Source organism: Lissotriton vulgaris, chromosome 1_1 (genome assembly GCF_964263255.1).
Source record: "Lissotriton vulgaris chromosome 1_1, aLisVul1.2, whole genome shotgun sequence".
Classification (NCBI taxonomy): Eukaryota; Metazoa; Chordata; class Amphibia; order Caudata; family Salamandridae; genus Lissotriton; species Lissotriton vulgaris.
The window spans coordinates 1,090,720,430-1,090,742,362 of NC_141685.1; the positions used below are offsets into that span (position 1 = coordinate 1,090,720,430).

General features: G+C 49.4%; 1 protein-coding gene across 1 annotated transcript in view; it reads right to left on the minus strand.

Annotated features, from left to right (window-relative positions):
• Window positions 1-21,933, minus strand: part of CCDC134 (coiled-coil domain containing 134) — a 51,000-nt gene that overhangs the window by 19,955 nt on the left and 9,112 nt on the right. The window contains exons 2-3 of the mRNA XM_086963479.1: window positions 17,791-17,909; window positions 754-875 (exon numbers count right to left, since the gene is read on the minus strand). Of these exons, the coding sequence (XP_086819605.1) occupies window positions 754-875; window positions 17,791-17,893 (225 nt within the window). The 5' untranslated portion in view covers window positions 17,894-17,909. The remainder of the gene's footprint in view (window positions 1-753; window positions 876-17,790; window positions 17,910-21,933) is intronic.

Sequence of the window (21,933 nt, forward strand, 5' to 3'; positions counted from 1 at the left end):
GTACTATGTGACCTAGCCAAAGGCTGTTTGAGTGCAGGCACAAACAAAAATTTTGAGGGCTGTAACAAAACCATCACACACACTCTACATCCCACTTCTAGAAGTACAAAATATCCATACTAACAGGTTGCAAACATCCTTATACAATGGCCAAGGACTCTCCAGTCCGTCCTTTATAACTCAGAAGGATCTGCAATAATACATCTCACATAGGTACTGAGGAAAGACTAGTCTTAGGGCGAATCAATCAAATCTGGTTAACCTATGCCCCTGGCTGCAGTAAGAATACATTTTAGGGGTTGGAACTCTATGGTTTTTGTGTGTGTATCGAAAAGAGCCTGGAGGTTTGAGCTGTGGGAAAGCTCCCGTCTGCTGTTACATCAGACACATGCATAGCCTTGACAAATGAAAGGATTACAGTGTCACAAAACAGTGTATAAAGGCTTTTACCTGCACACAGTGGGACTCAACCTTTAACAAATTTGACTAGGCAGAAAATTATTAAACCAGAAACTGCCATGGAACCTATGGAATTCTGCAATACAAACAACTACCATATAAAGTCAGTCCTAAATCAATCCCTTACCAACAACGGAGCTTTAACTGAAAACAAATGTGTGGCAGGGGGAAGGCTGAAAAAACCAAGGCGGAAAGTGGCAGAGTGAACATAGAGAAGGTACAGTGGTAGGGAATGGGGCAATGGAAAGATGAGCATGCAGAAGACTTCAGTGGAAATTAAAAGCACATTCTGACCTTAAACAGCCCCTTCAACATAATATCAATGATCTTGTATTGCTGGTTCACATCATTCAGCTCAACAAGGTTGTTCAAAGCATTGATCTGATCCTTCCGTTTCACTTCGAATAGCCGCTTATCTGAGGTCTAGTCAAGGGTCATAACTCAGCTCGCCTTGCACTGACAAACATCAAAATACCACCAGACACCCAATCAGAACCCCAATGCACTTCCATATTGCAAAACATCTGAACATCAGGGGCGGCTCCTTTGCAATGGAGGAGGAGCATCACCCCACTGACTCAGAGCCAGCATCTAAAAAACAAAACAATATTTCATTATTGTTTTACTTTTAAGCAGCTGGCTCAACCAGCATGTGCAGGGAGGGACGGGCAGAGGCATGGGAGGGGGGAGGAGGAGTGCTATGTGCACTAAGTGCGCATATGTGTGTGGCTGCCTGTCTCAGGCCTGGCAAACACACATGCGCACTTAGGTTTCTCTAATCCGGCTGTTCAATACAGCCGTGTTAGTAAAACAGCACAGACTCCCTGTGCCCGAGCAAGCATCTTTTCAGCCAACTTAGGCCAATCTCCTGCGCTGCTCTCATAGCATGAGGGCAGCGTGGGGATTGGACATGGAGTCTGATGCAGCTCAGTGCCTGCTCTGACAAGGAAGAGCAAAGACCAGGTGGGAAGCAGACGGCAAATTAAGGTAAGTTTTCCCTGTTTAATATTAAACTAACCCCCTGAGCTCTCCCTCCCCCTCCCTTCTCCACCCTACCACCATTTGTATGTGGCAGCCGCCACTGCTGAACACCACAACTCATCCCATCATTCCTACCCACTGCCGAACACTGGAAGAGCACCCCACCTTCCCATCGCCAAATAATATCACTGCAATTCCCCTCACCAACCTACAATTTACCAGAATATGCCTTCCACCAGTTATCATTCTCTGAAGCAAGCCCCTCAACAAAGAAAACACTAGCCTCACAAAACATCAGCCTTCATTAGAGCCACTTTTAACAGGCAAAACCAAAGGCTTTGGCAGCCTTTACCCAAACGGCAAAACACCTATCATTTATTATTTTATTTTTAAAGTTTTCTATAGCGCAAACAGACCCAAGTGTAGGGTAACAGAGAGCTTTACAAAGTGAGCAAGGAATGAAAAGTACATTTGATAGCAATAAAACAAACCGTAACAACGCAAAGTAAGACATCAAAAAAACATCATAAAGGAAGGGTAGATGACCGTTCCGCGATAAGGAGTCAATTTAGAGCTTGTGCAAGTCTCATCTTCAGAGGTCATAAGAGGAAGAGTGTAGACAGGTTAGAAGTTGAAGCTGGCAGGGTGTTTATGAGGATTTTATGGGAGGAATTTGCAGAGGGGCGTTGAGGCGATTTTTCTGATGGATGGCGGAAGAGAGTTCCAAATTCTTGGAGCCGCTCCCGAAAATGCTCTGTTGGAGGTTTTAGTTTTGTTGAACCTTGCGGGTTTCATGAGTACATTATCTGTGCTCCTAGAATGTCCGTTTCCTCCAGATAGTGTGAGTTTTTGGTCTAGGAACTCTCGAGTGTTGTGGTGTAGCGCCTAGTGAGTAATGCAAGCAATCTTTAGGTGAATAAGAGCTTCATAGGGTAGCCAGTTGAGTGCCTTCAGGTGTGGTGATATGGGGTCAAATTTCCTTGATCCTGCAAGGAGTCTTGCTGCTGCGTTGAGACAGGCTTTTAGGGGTGCGGTGGAGATTTTGGGAAGCCCCGAGAGGGTGGAACACCCAAACTCCAGCCTTGAAAAGACTAAGGCCTGAACTGCAGATTTGAGGTCATGGATCTCGTTAAATGGCTTCATTTCTCTCAGATAGTTCAAGTGAAGGCGGGCATTTTTAGCCATCAAGTTAATGTGCGCTTGCATGTTAAGGTTCTTATCCAGAGTGATTCCAAGAGATATTGGGGAATCTACCAACGTTGGCGTGCATTTCAGAGCAGTGATCATTTTGGTCCATTCCTTTATTTCTTGAGAGTTATTGGGATTTGAGATTAAAAGAAATTCAGTTTTTTGTGAGTTTAGCTTGAGAAAGTTGGACGTTAGCCACTGTACTGTTTTTCGAGAGCTAGATTCATTACCTTTATCTCTTCAAGGGAGGTGATTTTAATGTAAAGTTGGGTGTCGTCCGCGTACATGTGGTAGGAGATGTTCGCCTGCTGTAGTAGATCAGTGAGCGGTTCAACATACAAGTTAAATAGTGTGGGTGACAAGGTAGAGCCTTGAGGTACTCCTTATAGGTTAGGTGAGGAAAGAGAAAGGATCTTGTCGGTCATGAACGATAGTGTTCTATTTTCCAGAAAGGATTTGAACCATAGAAGGACTGTGCCAGAGAAGCCCATCCTATCCTCTAGTCTTCTTAGAAGTTTGTCGTGGTTGACCGTATCAAAGGCTAATGAGAGGTCGAGCAAGATTAGCAAGCATGTTTCATTGCGGTCAATGGCTAATAGAGCGTCGTCTACTATACGTAGGATGGCGGTTTCAGTGCTATGGCCAGGTCTAAAGCCCGATTGATGGATGTTCAATAAATTGAAGTTTGCAATGTGTAAATTCAGTTGTTGCTGAACACATTTTTCCAAGACCTTTGCTAGCATGGGAATGTTGGTTATTGGTCGGAAATTGTTGGGGTCAGAGTTGCTAGCAGTCGTTTTTTTTTTAGGATCGGCGTAACTTGACCAGATTTTAGGTAGTCCGGGATGTGACCTTGTGATAGCAAGGCATTAATGATCTTGGTCCAGAGAGGGGATATGATATGATAGATGTGGGGGTATGCACTTTGCTGGGACAGGGTTATTAAAGTGGTTGTTGAGTTTAGTGGTTGTTAGAATTTTGGTGATATCATACAATCGAAGTTGGACCAGTGAGAGTTATTTTTGGGTAGAGATCGCTTCAGTAGTACCAGGTTAGTGGTCTGCCTGATCTTTGGGGTGTCTACGTTGCTTGCTGCCATATTGAGTTCCAAGTTGGAGGGAATTTGTTTTTGCTGTGAAGAATGTGGAAAATGTGTTACTACTTAGCTGTGATGTTGATGTTAGGAGTGAAGATTTGGCCAATTTGTTTGATTGCTGATTCAGAATTTTGAAGAGTTTTTTGGGTCTTTTTTTAGCACTCTAGTTCTGATTTGAAGAAGTGTTTTTTTGATTTTAGAATACTTTTATTGTATGATTTCCTTGCTTTTCTGAGTAGTTTCAGCTGGGGGGGGGGGGGGGGGGGGGGGGAGAGGGGGGGGGGGGGTATTGCCTCCATTTCCGTTCCGTTGATCTGAGTTTGCGTCTCTCCTCATTCAGGGCTTCCCTGTACCATGGGTTTTTATCCTTGTCGGGAATTCTTTTGAGTTTTAGTGGTGGTGCTTGGTCTAATATTTTAGTCATCGTGGAGTTATAGTGATCAGGGAGGGCAGTGACGTCTCCTATGTTAGGGGGGATGAGAGCCTTCTCACATTGGGAAGCAAGCTTGATCCAGTTGATGTTCTTTGTGTCTCTTATCCATTGTTTAGGTTTAATTTGTTGTGGGAGGATTTTCTTGTTACAGGAAGGGATTTGGAAGGTGATAATGTGATGGTCTGACCAGTCACAAGGGGTAATCGAGATTGATTCAATAGTATTTAGTTTAGAAATGAGCCAGTCTAGCGTGGAACCTTTTGAGTGAGTTGGCTCAGAGACAGCTTGGATCAGGGAGTGGTCAGCAAGGAAGGTTTTAAGGGGGTTGACCTGCTTGTCTAGTGTGTTCTCCCAGTGAAGATTGAAACCATGAAGAAATATATGTCATTTGAGTGAGTGGACGAGTTTGCCTTGATGATTTCCATAAGGTGTTCTGTGACAATTATGTTTTGTCCTGGAGGATGGTAGAATATATGTAATTTAAGAAAGTGATCACAGAGATCCCAAGGTATTCACACGAGTCCAGGGGTTCAAAGTGAAATTTTGAGATTGTGAGGTCCGATCGATGTATGCAGGCTAATCCTCCGCCTATTTTGTGGGGTCTGTCTAATCTAATGATGTTGAAGTCTGGGGGACCAGAAGGTTAAGGCATGGAGAAGATGATTCCTTGAGCCATGTTTCAGTGAGGATAACTAGTTCCATTTTCATGCTTAGGATGAGGTCAGAAATGTCTGAGGCGTGTTTAGGGGCTGAGCGGCAGTTTAGAAGAAGGCAAGAAATCTTGTTTCAGGGCTTCATAGGACAAGGCTCCTGATAATCTTGGTTTGAAATTAAAGAGTGAAGATTATTCCGGTTTATTCCTCTCTGGATTGGAGATGATGTTCTGCAAGAGTTGATGGAGACTAGGCGAATAGCATGTTCCTCATTGTCTAAGACATGGTCGGGTGGAGATTCGTACAGCCGTAATAGAGTTTGCAATTCCTGGTCCGCAATCGAGTTGGAGCGACATGATCACCTTAAAACACAAACCTAAGTGCACAGTTATTGTTAAAACAAAGTAATACAATTTAATGCCACAGGGATCCGCAATTGAAAAAATATCTTTTTAAAAGAGAAGCATCCTTCCTCAAATAAACATCCTTCATCATAATGCATTTCGCAGTTGCAAAAAACCCCCCAAAAAACTAAAAACGCACATTTCACAGCGGGGTGCCATTTTAATGCGAAAAAAAGATCTTCGTCCCATTACCAAAACAGAAATCTTAAAAGGAGCACCATCCGACAATCAAAACACTGATATTAAAAGGAGCGCATTCCTCTTCGAAAAGACCAGTCTCCAACCAAAATGCATCTTCAATGTAAAAGTAATAGCCTTCAAACAAGTGACTTTACATCACTGAAACACCAGCTTTTCACAAACTATATCAGAACATTCAACACACCATCGTTCAAAAAAGTGCTTTTCAACCATCAAAATACTAACCTGTACCAGAATGCTAGAATACATCTTTCCACCATTCTACTGGGAGGGTTCTGGGAGGCAAAACTGCATGAAAACCTCCAGCATTATACAGGTGAGGATAATTCCCTGACTACCCTGTGAAACATAACCCTTTCTAAATAAACTCACTGTATGGATGATGGGGCAAACCGTAGTATTGCCAGTAACAATTTTAATGCCAAGCAGACTGCTGACTTTTTATTACAGACTAAATACATCCAAATTTTTCATATCGCTCATTACTTCCAGAATGCAACGTGTCTCAAGGATCTCAAGACCTGGCTCTTCAACTGACACCCCCCACCGAGCGCACGACTTGAGACCTTCACGGGTGAGTAGTCACACTTAACAAATGCGGATTGATTGTCTGCAGGAGTATAAAATGGCTAAATAAAGCACAGTGGGCTTCAAAACAGAAAAAAAATCAAATAGGATTGTTTTTGCTTGAAAACAAACAGAATTGTTCTTTATGGAGTAATGAACTACTACGAATAATATCCAAATGACATTCAACCTCAGTCCCTAATCTGTCACAAGAAAATAAGCCTGGACACAGGTAGCAGTCCGCTTCAGGGCTTACATGAATTCTAAATCAGGACCTGAGACGCGGATTATGCTCAATTTTCAATCCTAAATTATTCTCCATCAGACTTTAACATTTAGACAAAAAAATACCCATTTCCCATAATCCCACAGTAAAGGAGCTACAAAAACTTTAACTAATGAGAGTCTCTGTCCTCATAACATGTTGCTCTTTCTGACACCTCCTCTTTCTTTCTGCTCCAGCAGGCAGACAGGTGCTCTTGATCTTTATTTCACTAAGAGTTGTCCTGTATTGCGTTTGCCATTGCTATACTGTTTTCTTCTACTGGTATTGCTCTAATCCGCGGGACCGCACCTCAGTGCCCATTAGTTAGAACATTTAGGTTTATTATTCAGGGGACCGTCACCACACGTGTGCAGTGTGCAAGGCGACCCATTAGACGCTCTACACGTCTCGATGCTCCGCTGCAAACTTGCGCGTCGTAAACACTTGTGACGCCCTCTTTGCTGTGGGGCATGGTACCTCAGGAATTCGGACCCTGAAAGCCTTGTATGCCCCGTCGGGGTCTGTAGACTTTCTCAACAAGAGGCGTTACAACACCTGTCATTGCAAGGGGGTGTATTGCTCTGTGTGCTTTCATTGTCATACGCAAGAATGCAGGGATGCGCGCATTGCTGCCGCTAGGGGTCTGTCCCAGGTGCAGTTTTATCCTTTGAGCTATAGGGTTTTGTGGGGCCAGACATACACAAAATGCACAAGTTACTTACCTTCAGTAACAATATATCTGTAAGAAACAGTAGTTAGTATTATATTCCTTACCTTAGAATATCCCCAGGCGTCAGACTGGATTCGTAAACTTTTGCGTAGCAGTACCCTTGCGTGTCGGTAGGCGTAGTCTGCGGCTCCGCGTCCGCCGTTGGCGCTGGGATGACGTCACTGGAGTACTTAGACGCCACCCTCGCGCGCAGACGTCAGTTCTTATGCACAGCTTTTCCGCGCCAGAAACGCAGAGCCATGATAAAAACCAGTACTGGTGCCATGAAACTAGGGCCCTGAAAGGGGATGACCTTAACCCTAGATATCGGTTCGCAGAACAGGGAGGATGGGTGGGGCAGTAAGGAATCTAATACTAACTACTGTTTCTTACAGATATATCGTTACCGAAGGTAATAAACTTGTGCATCTGAAAGAAACAGGTTAGTATTAGACTCCTTACCTTAGAATAGATACCCCAGCAATACCAACCCCGGTGGTGGGTCTGCGAACCAATAATCACACCAGAAAGTCCTGGAGGACGGAACGGTTAAAGAAGCCATCCTTCCGGACTTGGCTGTCCAGGCAATAGTGTCTTGCGAACGTGTGCAGCGAGGTACACGTAGCTGCCTGACAGATGTCCTGCAAGGGGACTCTCCGGCCCAGGGCAGTAGTAGCCGCCGTGGCCCGAGTGGAATGGGCCCTCAGCCCAACAGGAGGCTCCTTCTTAGCCAAGGAGTAGCATGCCTTGATGCACAACACGACCCACCGAGAGATGGTCCGTTTGTGAACTGCCCGTCCCTTCTTAGCGCCCACGTAACCAACAAAGAGTTGGTCATCCACCCGGAACTGGCGTGTGCGATCCAGATAGTTTTGGGTCCAGACGGTGGAGCCGCTCTTCCTCTTTAGAGGGATGCGGAGGCGGAAAGAAGGTGGGCAAGGTGATGGACTGCCCGAAGTGGAAGGCCGTGACTACCTTGGGCCGGAAAGAGGGTCTTGTCCGCAACACAACCTTGTCCGGATGGACAGAAAGGAATGGAGGCTTGGAGGAAAGAGTCTGGAGCTCACTCACTCTCCTGGCAGAGGTGATGGCAACCAGGAAAGCAGTCTTAAGCGTAAGAAGACAGAGAGGACAGTTATGAAGCAGCTCAAAAGAAGCGCCCATCAGGTAAGTCAGAACCAGGTTCAAGTCCCACTGGGGCATCACGAAAGGAACAGGGGGGGGGGGGGGGAAACATATGAGTGATGCCCTTCAAGAACCTATTTACAATCGGGGACTTGAACAAAGAAGGCTGACCAGGTAGCCTTAAGAAGGCGGAAAGGGCAGAAAGGTAGCCCTTGATAGTACCCAGAGCAAAGCCCTACTGGGCAAGAGAAAGAAGGAAGAGGAGAACCTCAGAAAGGGCGGCAGAGAGAGGATCCACAGCCTTTGCTGTGCACCATGCCACAAATCTGTTCCACCTGCAGGCGTATACTGACTTTGTGGAGGGACGCCTGGCTGCCAGAATCACATTACAAACTTCAGGAGGCAAGTCAAATGGCCTCAACTGTCGCCGCTCAATCTCCAAGCATGGAGGTGGAGACTGGACAGGTTCGGGTGGAGGACGGTCCCCTGCTGCTGCGACAGAAGGTCCTCCTGAAGAGGCAGAAGTATTGGGGGAATCAACAGACATGCTGAGTAGCTCAGGATACCAGTATCTTCGTGCCCAGTCCGGAGCCACAAGGATAACTTGGGTCCGGTCGCGTCTGATCTTCTTCAGCATTCTGGGCAGAAGTGGTATAGGCGGAAAGGCGTACAACAGACCGCAGCTCCACTTGCGACGAAAAGTGTCTGAGCGAGTGCCGCCTTGGAAATTCCAACGCGCAGAACTGATGACATTGCTCGTTCTCTTCTGTGGCAAATAGATCTAACCAAGGCTCTCCCAACTGCTGAAAGAGGCCTTGCCCCACGTCAGGGTTCAGACGCCATTCATGATCCATCATGCACCGACGGCTGAGTTCGTCCGCCCTGGCGTTCAGGGAACCTGCCAGGTATTGAACCACCAGGGTCACGCCCTGATGTTCCAGCCACTGCCAGAGGCGCAGAGCCTCCTGGTATAGAGTCCACGACCCCACCCCGCCCTGTTTGTTGCAGTACCACATGGCGGTGGTGTTGCCCGTGAACACCTGCACTACACTCCCCCATACAGAGGGGAGGAATGCCTTCAGTGCAAGCTGAATCGCCTGCAGCTCCAGAAGGTTGATGTGGAGCCGGGACTCCGCCGGAGACCAGAGGCCTCAGATCTCCGCCTCTCCCATGTGCCCCCCCCAGCCCTGGAGGGACGCGTCCGTCACAACTGTGTGCTCCGGTTGGGGTAGGGAGAGGGATCTGCCGCTGACCCAATCGCGGTCCGTGAGCTACCACTGCAACGGTCTTGCAGTGCCCTCCGAGATCAAGACATGGTCGGACAAGTTGCCCTGATGCTGGGCCCACTGAAACTTCAGGTCCCACTGCAGAGCCCGCATCCGCCACCTGGCGTGATGCATCAGAAGGATGCAGGAGGCCATCAGCCCCTGAAGCCGCAGCGTCAACCAGACTGAGACACGGGATAACGGATGAAAGATCAGAATCAGAGCCTGAATATCACGAACCCACTGTTCGGGAGGAGAAACCTGAAACTGCGCAGAGTCTAGAACCGCTCCGATGATGAGGAGCTTCAGAGAGGGACACAGGTGTGACTTGGGCACATTGATGGAGAACCCCAGCAGGTGCAGGAGGTCGGCCGTGGTGAGGAGGTGGCTGACGACAGTCTGGGGCGAGCCCGCCTTCAACAACCAGTCGTCGAGGTATGGATAGACTGAAACCCCTAACCTGCGCAGATGAGCTGCGACCACCGCCATCACTTATATGAACACTCGTGGGGCAATGGTAAGGCAGAAGGTGAGCACGGTAAACTGAAAGTGCTCGTAGCCTACCGTGAACCGCAGGTAACGCTGGTGGGCCGGCAGGACGGGGATATGAAAATAAGCGTCCTGCAAGTCCAACGCTACCATCCAGTCTCCCGGGTCCAGGGCAGCTAAGACCTGAGCCAGTGTCAGCATCTTGAACTTCTCCTTCCGGAGGAAGCCGTTGACGTTCCGCAGGTCCAAGATAGGGCGTAGGCCCCCTTTGCCCTTCTAGGGTACCAGAAAGTAGTGGGAGTAACAACCACACCCTACTTCTGGACCAGGAACGCGCTTGATGGCCCCATTGGCCAAGAGGGCTATACCTTCCTCTTGTAGAAGTTTCAAGTGATCCCCCGACACGCGGTGGTACTGCGGTGGCATGGCTGGATGGGGTCGCTTCGAAGGGGAGGCATTAGCCCCCTCGGACGATTTGCAGCACCCACCTGTCCGATGTGACAGTGCACCAGTGAAGGTGGTGATGACGAACCTTGCCCCTCACTGGCGTCACATGAGCCTGAAAGCTCGGACTAGGAGGGTTTTGAGGCGGATGCTGCAGGGGCAGGTGTGGACTGACCTCGCCGCTGTCCCCGACCGCCGCCACGGCGGTTTCCACATCCGCCACCGCGCTGGATGGTAGTCTGCGTCCCGTGGCTGGCAGGACGTGTGGGGGCGCCCCTTCCTTGGCCACGAAAGGAGCGAAAGGCAGCCGTTTGCTGGCGCGGGCCGAGAGGCCCAAGGACTTGGCCGCAGCCCTGGAGTCCTTAAAGCACTCAAGCGCATGGTCTGCCTTGTCGCCATAGAGGCGACGGCCATCAAACTGCATGTCCATAAGGGTGTTTTGGACATCAGCCGAAAAGTTGGCGGTCCTCAACCAGGCATGTCGACGAATCGCCACCATTGTTGCCATCGCTCTGCCCAGTGAGTCCGTGGTATCCAGCCCACACCAGATGGAATACCGTGCCGCATCTCGACAAGGGATTGGAAGAGTTTAGTCCGGACCCCCTCCGGACATTGTGGCAGCACGTCCGCGGCTGTGTCCCACAGAGAGTGGGTGTAACGGCCCAAGAGGCATGCGGTGTTGACTGACCGCAACCCCAAACTCAGGGAGGAGAACACCTTTTTTCCGTATTGCTCATACCTCTTGGATTCCCGATCAGGGGGAACCGTCAGGAATGCGGTCTGGGAGTTAGAGGCCTGGATGACCAGGCTCTCGGGTGGAGTGGGTGGAGAGGAAGAAAGGGTCGCCCGGAGCCGGGCGGTGGCACCTTGCCACATTCCTATCTACAGGCGGACCTGTAGCGGGCTTGGACCAAGTGCCCAGAAGAACGTATGACAAGGTCTCATTAAAAGGCAGCAGAGGCTCGGCCGAGCTTGCCTGCGGTTTAAGGAACTCAGTGAGGAGGTTAGTCCTCACGGCCGCGACGGGGGGCTCAAGGTTATACTATACTATACACTATAGGCAGCTCCCTCCTCCGTAGCCACGGTAGGAGGGGAGACAAAATCAGTGTTGGGCGAAGTGTCCAGACCACTGGCCTCCCCAAGCTCACCTGTCTATTCCTGAGAAGACTGGCACTCACGTGCCAGAGGGTCCTCGGACCCCTCCCAATCCTCCTCTCCACCCATCTCCTGATACTCAGGGTCAAAGGATGGGGCCGCGTCATAGATATAGAAATCTCCCCTCGGCGTTGAGAGCGGCGCCGCTCCGACGCCGGACCAGAATCGAGGGTAGGACCAGGGACAATGTCGTCCTGGGACGGCGCCGAAGGAGACACCCTGGGGGCTGGCGCGGTCGTAAGGTCGACCGGCGACGACCTGGATCCGGATCCAGCGGGGCCCTGCGGCGTCGGGACAGAAGTCGCCAACGGCGCCGAAGCACCCGGCCTGCTTGGGGACCCAGTCAGGGCCGCTCTGCCTGAAGGCGCTACGGAACCGGACGGAGGAGTGAGCAACCTCATGGCCATGAGGAAGGCGTTGATCTCCTCCGGCGTCGCGTTCTGCCCAGGGTTTGGTGGGTATGGAGCAGGCTGCGGCGCCTGCGGCTCCGGCGGAGCCGCGGGGGCAGTGCCGCCCAAACCCCCGGCCACGTCGCACGAGCGTCGGGGGGGGGGGGGGGGTGAGTCAGAAGAGCGATGACGCCTCTTCGACTTCTTACCTGAGGACTTCGAGGCCGAAGACTGGTGATGCCTCCGGGAGCTATGAGGACTCAGACCCCGCGACCGGTCCATCGACCTCCTTCCGGACCGGGGCCTCAAGCGGCGCGGGCCGACTGCCGGAGCTCAAGTCGCTTGCGGGACCGTTCCCGTCTAGCTTTGGACGTCAGGGCCCGGCAGTCGGAGCAGGACCTGTCGTCGTGGTCTGGGCCCAGACAGGTCAGGCACAGGCGATGGGGGGGGGGGGGGGGGGGGGGGGGCGGGGGGTCAGTAACCGACATCAGTCGTTTGTAATCGACGCAGGGTTTGAACCCGGGCATCCCTACCGGCACCATCAGAGTCAAAGCGACTTCGAAAGATGATCAAAAAGGATCGAAAAAGTTAGTCAAAAATTGACTAAGGGTACAACTTTTTCCAGATCTGCGCTTGCTGGCGCTGAAAAAAGAAGAACTGACGTCAGCGCGCGAGGGCGGCGTCTCAGTACTCCGGCGACGTCAACGATGGACGCGGAGCCGCAGACGACACCTACCGAGACACAAGGGTACTGCTACGCAAAAGTTTTCGGATCCAGTCTGACGCCTGGGGATATTCGAAGATAAGGAATCTAATACTAACCCGTTTCTTTCAGATATGCACGTTTTATAGCACCCCCAAATTCTAACTGGAGCCATATTGCAACAACCCAGATGTATACAGAATATTCACTGCAACTTCGCGTTGCACTACTGAGTTGTCTACTATACGGTGTTTGCCATAATCATTCTCATTGCAGTGTTGTGGAAGTGGAATATGTGGAGGAATACCTTGCTGTCCTTCCTTTGGATGACAAATTGTGTGATGCTGTGGATGTGTCCATTCAGTAAGCAGTGGCCTCTGCAATTGCGCCCTAAGAACGGGGCTTACTGCAAATTGCATTATTCTGTCCAGTCCACCAAAGCATTAAGCTGGACCCACCCCAGCCATGGAGTCCCACGATATCAAATGCGGAGACTGACCAATGCCCAAAAAAGCGTAAAGCTGACTCAAGGATGGACCTAAGTGCGCTTGAGTGCCTAAAAAAGCCATTCTTGGCCAGGCCAATCCCATCTGGGTTTGGGGATGATTCATAGGCACTGCTAGACCCACTGCCGGATGGCGACTCATTGAGTCTCCCCTTCCTGATCGGGGATGATGACAACTCCCATGGGGATTCTAATGAAGACGCAGGCCCTTTCCATCCCTGGCGCCAGTCACCAAAGTCCACTCCAAATCCCTCTGACGACCAGGATGACCCTTCTGACATACTAGACTCCAATGATCTAATGCACACCAGGTCAGTGGAATGTCTCCATCTGCTAAGGTTGCCAAATATGTGGTGGAGCGCGTTGGTCAACTCCTTGAGAAAGAAGCACGTCTATGTGTCTAATGCCCTTGGCCCTACCTAGCAGATAATGTGGCTCTTGCCCCAGATATAGATCCCCGCCTGGCCACTTTTTTGGCTAAATATATTAGAGATCGCAAAAAAGGGATTGATCAGTCCTTGAGGTCCTGCCAGGACAAGCTCTTGGATACCCTAGGGCCTCATTAAAATCCTGGAGCTGGCAGAAGCGGCAAAGGCTTCTGGTGGCCCGCTCTCGCCAGAGTCATGTCTGACTGGGCTCAATGCGCGCTCATTGCTCTAGAAAATGTGAACTGCGCATTATCCACAGAGACGCGGGGGTCATTTTTATTAAAAGTTGATTCTAAGCTAAAAGATCAGGCTTCCACTAAAGTAGGCTCAGTGGCCCAGCGGGGTTTATTTGGAGACCCTTTCATTAAAGAGTTGGACAAATTCGTAGCCACATTTACTTTACCTCTCTGAATAAGGCTCAAACCTCAATAAAGAAAATATTCTGCTCTAAAATGTTTGTGGAGGTCAGTCGTGGCAGGGGGTGCTCAACCGACTCCTCTATGCACAAGCCCTGCCAGAGGCCATGGCTACCGCTGGAACCAGTGGCATGACCGGTCCTGACAAGGAGTTTTTCCCTTCCTGGAGAGGCCAGATGGGTCACGGGAGAGGTTGTTCCTCTAGAGGCCAGTTCCATAGCAATCAAGCAGATGTTTGTCCGTCCTCCCATCAACAAGTGGAGGGCTGGCATTGTTCCTACACAACTGGATTTTGAGCAATATCTTCCACGTGGAGAAGTGAGACGGGGGTCAACGGCCCATCATCAACTTAAAGGAGTTCAACGGGTGGCTGGTTTACCGCCACTTCAAAATGGACTGAATTAATTTGCTCCACGATCTTCTTCAGATGGAAGACTGGATGGTTCTCCTCGATCTCAAAGATGCGTACTTGACTATCCCCCTTTTCCTGCTCCAACGCAGATTCCTGCACTTTGTGGCGAGGGCAGGTATTCAAATTCACCACATTTCCTTTCGGTCTTTCGTTGTTCTTTGGTTTCTCACCAAGATTCTCAAAACAGCATGGAGTTTTTCTGCGCTCTGAGGTTCCGTCTAATTATTTACCTAAACGACGTTCTCCTCATGAATCGATGCCCAGTCAGGCTGAAGGAACAGCTGCAGATGGCAATTTTTGTGCTGGAAGGTTTGGGTTTCATTATAAACAAGCAGAAGTCCCTGTTGACCCAGTCCAAACAGACGAAGTTCTTAGGTGTGGTCATCAATTCCACTTTCAAGATGCTCAGTCTTCCCTCCCGAAAGATGGCGAAAATTCAGAGTGAGTAGAGGCACACCCTGGCTCACCCATTGACGATACTGCTCTATATGGCTTGTGTGGTAGGGCTTCTATCCTCTTCCATTCAGGTGGTTTTTCCGGGTACCTTACATCACAGGGCGCTCTGATGGCTCAGAACCTTTCACCTTCACAGAGGCCTTCAATATTGACCTGGACTCCAGCAAATCCAGATAGGAGGCCCGCTACAGGGACTCCTCCACCAACAAAAAGTGGTCCATGGAGGAGCAACAGCTCCACATCAACTGCCTGGAAATATTGGTACTGTAACCATATGGAGGGGAAGGGTGTGGAGGGGGGGGGGGGGGGGGGGGGGGGGGGGGTTCTGGTCCTCAGTCGAAACTCCTGGTCAAGGAATTTTGGACCTTTTGTCTATCCAAACATAACTGTCAAGGTGGAATATCTTCCAGGGAGCTCCAACGAAGAGGTGGATTGCTGCTCGAGGGAGTGGTAAGATACGAGTCTGCGGCAACTGGTTTCACAGGTTTTCAGACTGATTGGCAGTTGGTGGGGTCCATTCACCGTTGACCTCTTTGTATCTCGCCTGGACCATCCGGTGGACTGGTATTTTATTTGGAGGCTGGATCCCCTGCCAGCGGCGACAGATGCTTTCTTGCAGGGTTGGTCGAGAAATGGGGTTATGCTTTCCCCCCCTTTGCGATGATCATGAGAGTGTCCACACAGGTAAGACGGTTTTGTGCCCGGGTAGTCCTAATAATTCCGTATTGGACATCGCAAGTTTGGTTTCCAGTTCTTATGGAACTTTTTCTTGGCATTCTCCAATCTGTCAATCTCATGCTCAGGATCTCCTCCAGGACCTGCTAGGGAATCCTCACCTGTTGGTACTTCAAGAGCAGCTTCTACTCATGGCTTGGAGGATTACAGGGAACAATAGAGAGTCGCCGGCCTTTCAGCAAAGGCCAAGCAGATGTTGGCATCCGCCTGGGCTGACAGAACCGACAGAAGATATAAATCTGCATAGGCGAGATGGGTAATATTGGTGTATACAAAAAGGTTGCAATCCCTTGGGGTTGGACGTTGTCCAAATCCTGAACTTCCTAGCATCTTTGGCTTTAGAAAGTTTGGATTATAGAATGGTCAATACCTTCGGGTACGCTACTTCGGCTGCTCACGCCCCAAACTAGGGTCATTCGGTCGGGGAGCACCAATTGATCCGTAAACTGATGCAGGGCATTCGTCTCTCACTGCCTTCAGAGCCTAGATATTCTGCCGTATGGGATTTTAACCAGGTGCTAAATTTTACAGGCAGAGTATTCACACCAGAGGGGGGTACTTTTCACATTTCTCACAGGACAAAATCAAATTATCTGGCAATCTCCTACTCGTGTCTGATGGCTCTCCGAAGTTGTGTGTGGTGCAATGTCTGAAGACATGAAAGTATGACGGAAGATTGGAGACCTCCCGCGGTTAGGCAATTGCTGATATCCCTTAAGAAACCATTAAAGGCAGGGTCTTCCCAAACAATTGCAAGATGGATATGTTGGGTTATGCAAGAGGCTGGTATTGATATCTCACAATTTGGTGCTCATTCTGTGAGAGGGGCCATGGTCTTGAAAGCGTTCAATCTGGGAGTCCGTTTTGAGGACATCCTGAACGTAGCCAATTGTGCCCAAAGACCAATGTTTAAGCAGTTTTACTTTAAACCGGTTTTGAATATGGTCTCTTTGATGTTTGACAAGCTTTGAACAAGCATAATCCTCGCCTCTGGTCTGGACACGGAATGAAAAATGTCCTAACATTTGTAACAGAAAGTTTCAATTCTATTAAGAGGCGAGGATTATTCCCACCCATGGTTTCTGGGGATACGTACCACCCATTTATGCTAGAATTGGGCATACTATGTCTCTATGGGTTCGTGCATCAGGTTGTTCCGTAAGGTATAAGTACATGTTGTTGGTTTCTCTTCTAGTGAGGTTAGTTTTTTCCACTGCTGAGATGAAGGATTGTGTCACTGACTGGCTTGGTAATTTCTGTGTTGCGTTTTTACAAAATCGCCACGTTATGAGACTATGAATCTCAGTATGTTGTTTGTATTTCAGGTTCCGGCAACAATAATGCTGAATAGAGAAGTCGCTGGGAATGCTGCATGTCGCAAGACCGAAAGAGAAGGTGCAGGGGGAACAACGCGTTATGAGGACAGTTAGAGACACTGATTGGTTAAAGTTTTGTAGTCCCTTTCCCCAGGGTTTATGGAAAGGTGGCTTTTTGTTTGCATGTTCAAGTCTGCTAGTGATGAATAAAGGACTGAACATGGAGCATAATCCTCTCCGCCGTGTACCTATCAGAATCGAAACTTTCCGTTACAAATGCAATGGAAATTTGTCATTCAAAAGGAGCACGACGCACCACTCCTTCCTATGCAGAAATAAGAGGCCATCTACTCCGGTCAGTATCCCTTATTCTGTAGGGCGCTGCACTTTGACAAGAGGAACTAGTTCTCTTGAATCACTTTACAAATCAGCAAGTCACCCTAGTCCCAGCATGCACGTCACTCCATCTTACAGACATCAGGCCTTGCCCACTGTAAGTAGCATGTCTAATACAATAGGCAGGAAGTTGCTTCACTCAAAGACAGCACATCGTCAATGAACGCAAGTGGGAAACATTCTTGCATGCAGGAAGAACACAGTTCCCTTCACACATAGCACACTGGCGCTTTTGGAGGCTTGCGGCTTAAGTCAGAGATACAATATCACCCACCAGTGCAAGCAAAAGGTCACCTACCCCGGCAAGCAGAATTTTGCCAACCCTCCTTAGCAACACGTTGACATGTCCCAGTGCATCGTTTGCAGGCCGCTCAGAGTTTAATGTCCACTTGCCGGCTACATACTACTAACTTTCGTCGACAAAACATGCACCACTTCCTAAGTTAGCACAGTAACCATCATCTGCAGCTAGCATATTGCTCCGCTCCTCTTTTATAGATAGAATGTTGTCATGCCATTTCTCCTGCAGTCAACATTTTGAACCTCTGTTTTTACAGGTATGCTGTTCAACTAGCAGGCAGCAATTTGGAGGAAGGATACAGATCTCAAAGCCAGTGTCTCTTCTCTGGGTCCTGGAGTCTGAGGCATGGTTCAGGGGAAGAAGCAGCACAATGAGGCAGCTACACACCTGCAAAAGCTCCATCCCGGTAGCTGGGTACCTGCAAGAAGAAGAACCATGGTCAGGGGAAAGGTCAAAGTGTGTCAGCCACCTTAAAAAGTGTGTGAGGATGTCACTACAGACATGGTGTGTTCACAGTTCAAGTGCGCGTGTTCTGTTCATCGAGGCACGCTTGGTGCCCATCAGCTGGACAGAGGGTTTCTAGCTCCCAAACAATAGCAGACAATTGTGTTAGTTATAATATGCAATTGCCTCCCTGTCCCATTGTTTGTGAGTGTGTTCAGTGTGTTCTGTTACCATACGTATTTTCCTCTCCTAGTGCAAAAGATCTTGTCCTAGAATGATTTGTAACTTAGGGGCTGTACACTATTTGTCCAAGCATCTGTGTACTCCATATCCTAGCATGCATGAGTTTTCTGGTCCCAGTGGAAGAGGTTCTGTCCCATTTTAACTTTGTGTTCCAGTATCAAAGAGCTCCCTAATCTTGTTTTAATTTGTACTGGTGCCTAAGAAGAGTGAGAGTAGGGTGTGTGTGTGTGTGGGGGGGGGGGGGGGGTCGCAGTTCTTATTCATATATCAGTGTAAATGCTTCCTTACCACGTCTATATTGCTCTTTCAGGTTCGCCCCTTTGTCCGGAGAAGGCATGGGCATTTTTTCACCGACACCACTTACATCGCCGGAGTGGGGCTCTCATGGCTGGTGAGATGTCACTCTCTCAGCCCTCTTCTATGCTTACTCACAGAGAAGTTCTGGACCCTGTTATAACCCTCTACCAGGCGTTTCCTATAAACGGGTGCTACAAAATAGGCGATATTTACTATTGCTAGAAATATTACTCCCTTGCTCTGGAGCCTTTATTGGCCCCCCGTTACTGCTCATATTAAGTGTGAGAGCTTAGTTTTGGTGCACCATTTCTTATATGGAATGGCTTCAGTATATTTAATATTATGTTTTACTTCCTGCTGTCCCATCAAAGCATTGATGTTGGTTGATAAAAATGTTTTTGCCTTTGTTAAAGTTAGAGCTATTGGCATTGCTCTTGACATTATATTTATTTATGGTTTTTTTAACATAAATAAATGGCATTGTCATTTACAATGCCACTAGCTTTATCTCTCGCAAATGACACATACAAACACCCACAGAGAGCCCCCCCCCAAACACACACAGAGCCCCCCCACACACACAGCCACACAGAGCCCCCCACACACACAGCCACACAAAGCCCCCCACACACACAGCCACACAAAGCCCCCCACACACACAGCCCCCCACACACACACCCACACAGAGCCCTCCACACACACCCACACTGAGCCCCCCACACACCTTCTGGCCCATTATCTTTTCTCCTCATTAAATAACTGCCACGCCCCTTTCTTTGTTCTGAAAATGTGCCTACATGTAAGAGTGCAAGAGGCTAAAATGTGAATGCACTTGTGTTTAAGAGACCCATGGAACTTCAGTTCTAATCGATATCCTGATGCCGGTAAGCAGAAATGTCAGCAATAGATGTTGGCATTCTTTACATGCATTTCACTTGTCGCCGTAAAGCTCTACTTTCGCCTCTATTATAATGTTTCACCTTGAAAACACAGTGGCACTCTTCGAGTTGGTGGCACCCAGTAGAACACAGGAGAAATGATTTCACACTACCTAAAATACATGGACGAGCTACAAATGATCACGTTCGCTGTCCCATGATAGCTACAGCACAACAGCTAAATAAATGGCATTGTCATTTACAATGCCAATAGCTTAATTTCTCGCAAATGCCACCCACATACACCCACACAGAGCCCCTCCACACAGAGCTCCCACCCACAGACACAGGGCCCCCCACACAGAGCCCCCCACACACAGCTCCCCACACACAGCCACACAGAGCCCCCACACACAGCCACACAGAGCCCCCACACACACTGCGAGCCCCCCCACACACCCACACAGAGCCCTCCACACACCCACACAGAGCCCCCTACACAGAGCCCTCCCACACAGAGCCCCCCCACACAGAGCCCCTCCACACAGAGCTCCCACCCACAGACACAGGGCCCCCCCACACACAGCTCCCCACACACCGCCACACAGAGCCCCCCCCACACACACTGCGAGCCCCCCCACACACCCACAGAGCCCTCCCACACACCCACACAGAGCCCCCCACACAGAGCCCTCCCACACAGAGCCCCCACACACACCCACACAGAGCCCCTCACACAGCCCTCCACACACCCACACAGAGCCCTCCACACACCCAAACAGAGCCCCCCACACACCCACACAGAGCCCCCCACACACTGTGAGCCCCCTCCAGGCAAAACCTAAAAAATGCAAGTCCCAAATATTCATGGATTTACCACAAACATAGCACCTTTACGCAGGACCAGAAGCAATTACACCATGAGGCATTTCAAAGTTTCAGTACATTAGTTATTCAGTTGCCATGAAATAATGCTTTAGGCCCTGGAACACCAATGGTAAACACACGTAGCCGCCTGTCTCAGTCCCTGTGTTTTTATCTATTTATTTATGCAACTTTATATAGCGCGGACTTTACCCGAAGGTGTCAGAGCGCTTCACAGAAGTACCAATAATGAAATGAATGTGTGGTGACTTGTGGTGACATCGAGTTGCATCACTAGCCTGTGACATACGAGAAGGTAGTGTTTCTCAGCTGGCAAATGACGGAAGTAGAGTGCCCCATAGGGTCTGCTTCAGTGTTGGCTTTACCGGGGAATGCCCTGGCACTCTTCAAGCACTGCTCTTCATGCACACTCTCGTCCTTCAATTCCCTCCTCTAGTACTCTTCCCACACGGTCTCCTCCTCTTACACTACACTCTTCCCACCAGTCCCTCGCCCTTCGTCTGTTGTGAAGAAGATTGTCTATTGAGCAAGTGCTTGCTTGACTGTTTGTTTTTTTTGCTTTTAATTCGAGTAGCCTTTTTTCGCATTCAGTTGGGCCAGACTAGAAGCGATTTGGAGGAACCTTTAGTGGCCCAAACCCAAACATCACTCTTTAGTTAAGCTTAAAGGGCACTTTTGTCTGACACGAAACACGCTTTCCTCTCCCTTCCACTGAAGCAGCTGCAGTTCGCCGTGAGTAACTAAACTTGGAGTCAGAGGCAAATGTGGTTCCTGGCTTTATCCCAATACAGGGTAATGTGGCGCATCGTCCATCGGCATAGAGTGAAGTTTCTTACCTGTTGGAAAGGGAAAGGAGTTTAAGCTGATTAGTGGTAACAGCAGCTGGACAGAGAGCAGCAGCAGGAATGAGCTATCCTCAATGACCCTCTGCGTTTAACCCGTACTCTTCCGAAACGATCAGCTGAGATAGGCCCTGGGACTGTTTGTGTAGCCCACACAACCAATTAGAGTAAAGTACTGGACTCGTTTATTGCTCTTACTCCAGAGCGCGCCTCTTGCAAAGAAAGTCACGTAACTGCGCGGAATCCCAAAATGACAATGGGCACAGTTTATTTTTCCTCCCTCTTCTATTTAATTTTCGCACCATTGCACTTCGGGCAGTTTACGGAAAGGGACGGCTTTTCAGGTAACCGTCACTGCTCCTCCCTTGCCGCTGGCCTGTCCTCTCAGAGCGCCACCTCCACACTGCCCGGTGCTCCCTGCTGCCTCCCGGAGCCCTCTCCCAGACACACTTCACCCTCACCCTACCGAGGTCCTCCCCCCTCGCCTGTACTCACTGTGCCGCTGTTGTACCGACCTCCTGAGCGCCATCCCTGCTGTTTGCAGGCATCTTGCGGAACAGGCCTGCTATATATACACATCGGGAGGCTGCCAAACAGAGCATGGTGTCCCCGCGGTCAGTAGTAATTAAAGCGCATTTCTCTCACCGCCGCGGGTTCAAGTTCCACTTTCTGCCCTGCCTCGGGCTCCGGGGAATGGTCGGCGGCTCCTTTAAGAGCATACAAAGGCTTCTCGCTTCTAATGCACTGACGGCCACTAAAGTTCAAATGTGGTCAGAGCCTTCGTGTTCCCTCTAATTCTGTCTGCTTTGTGCTGTCCTCTATGTCGCAAGAAGTGGCCTAAACAGTCACTGCT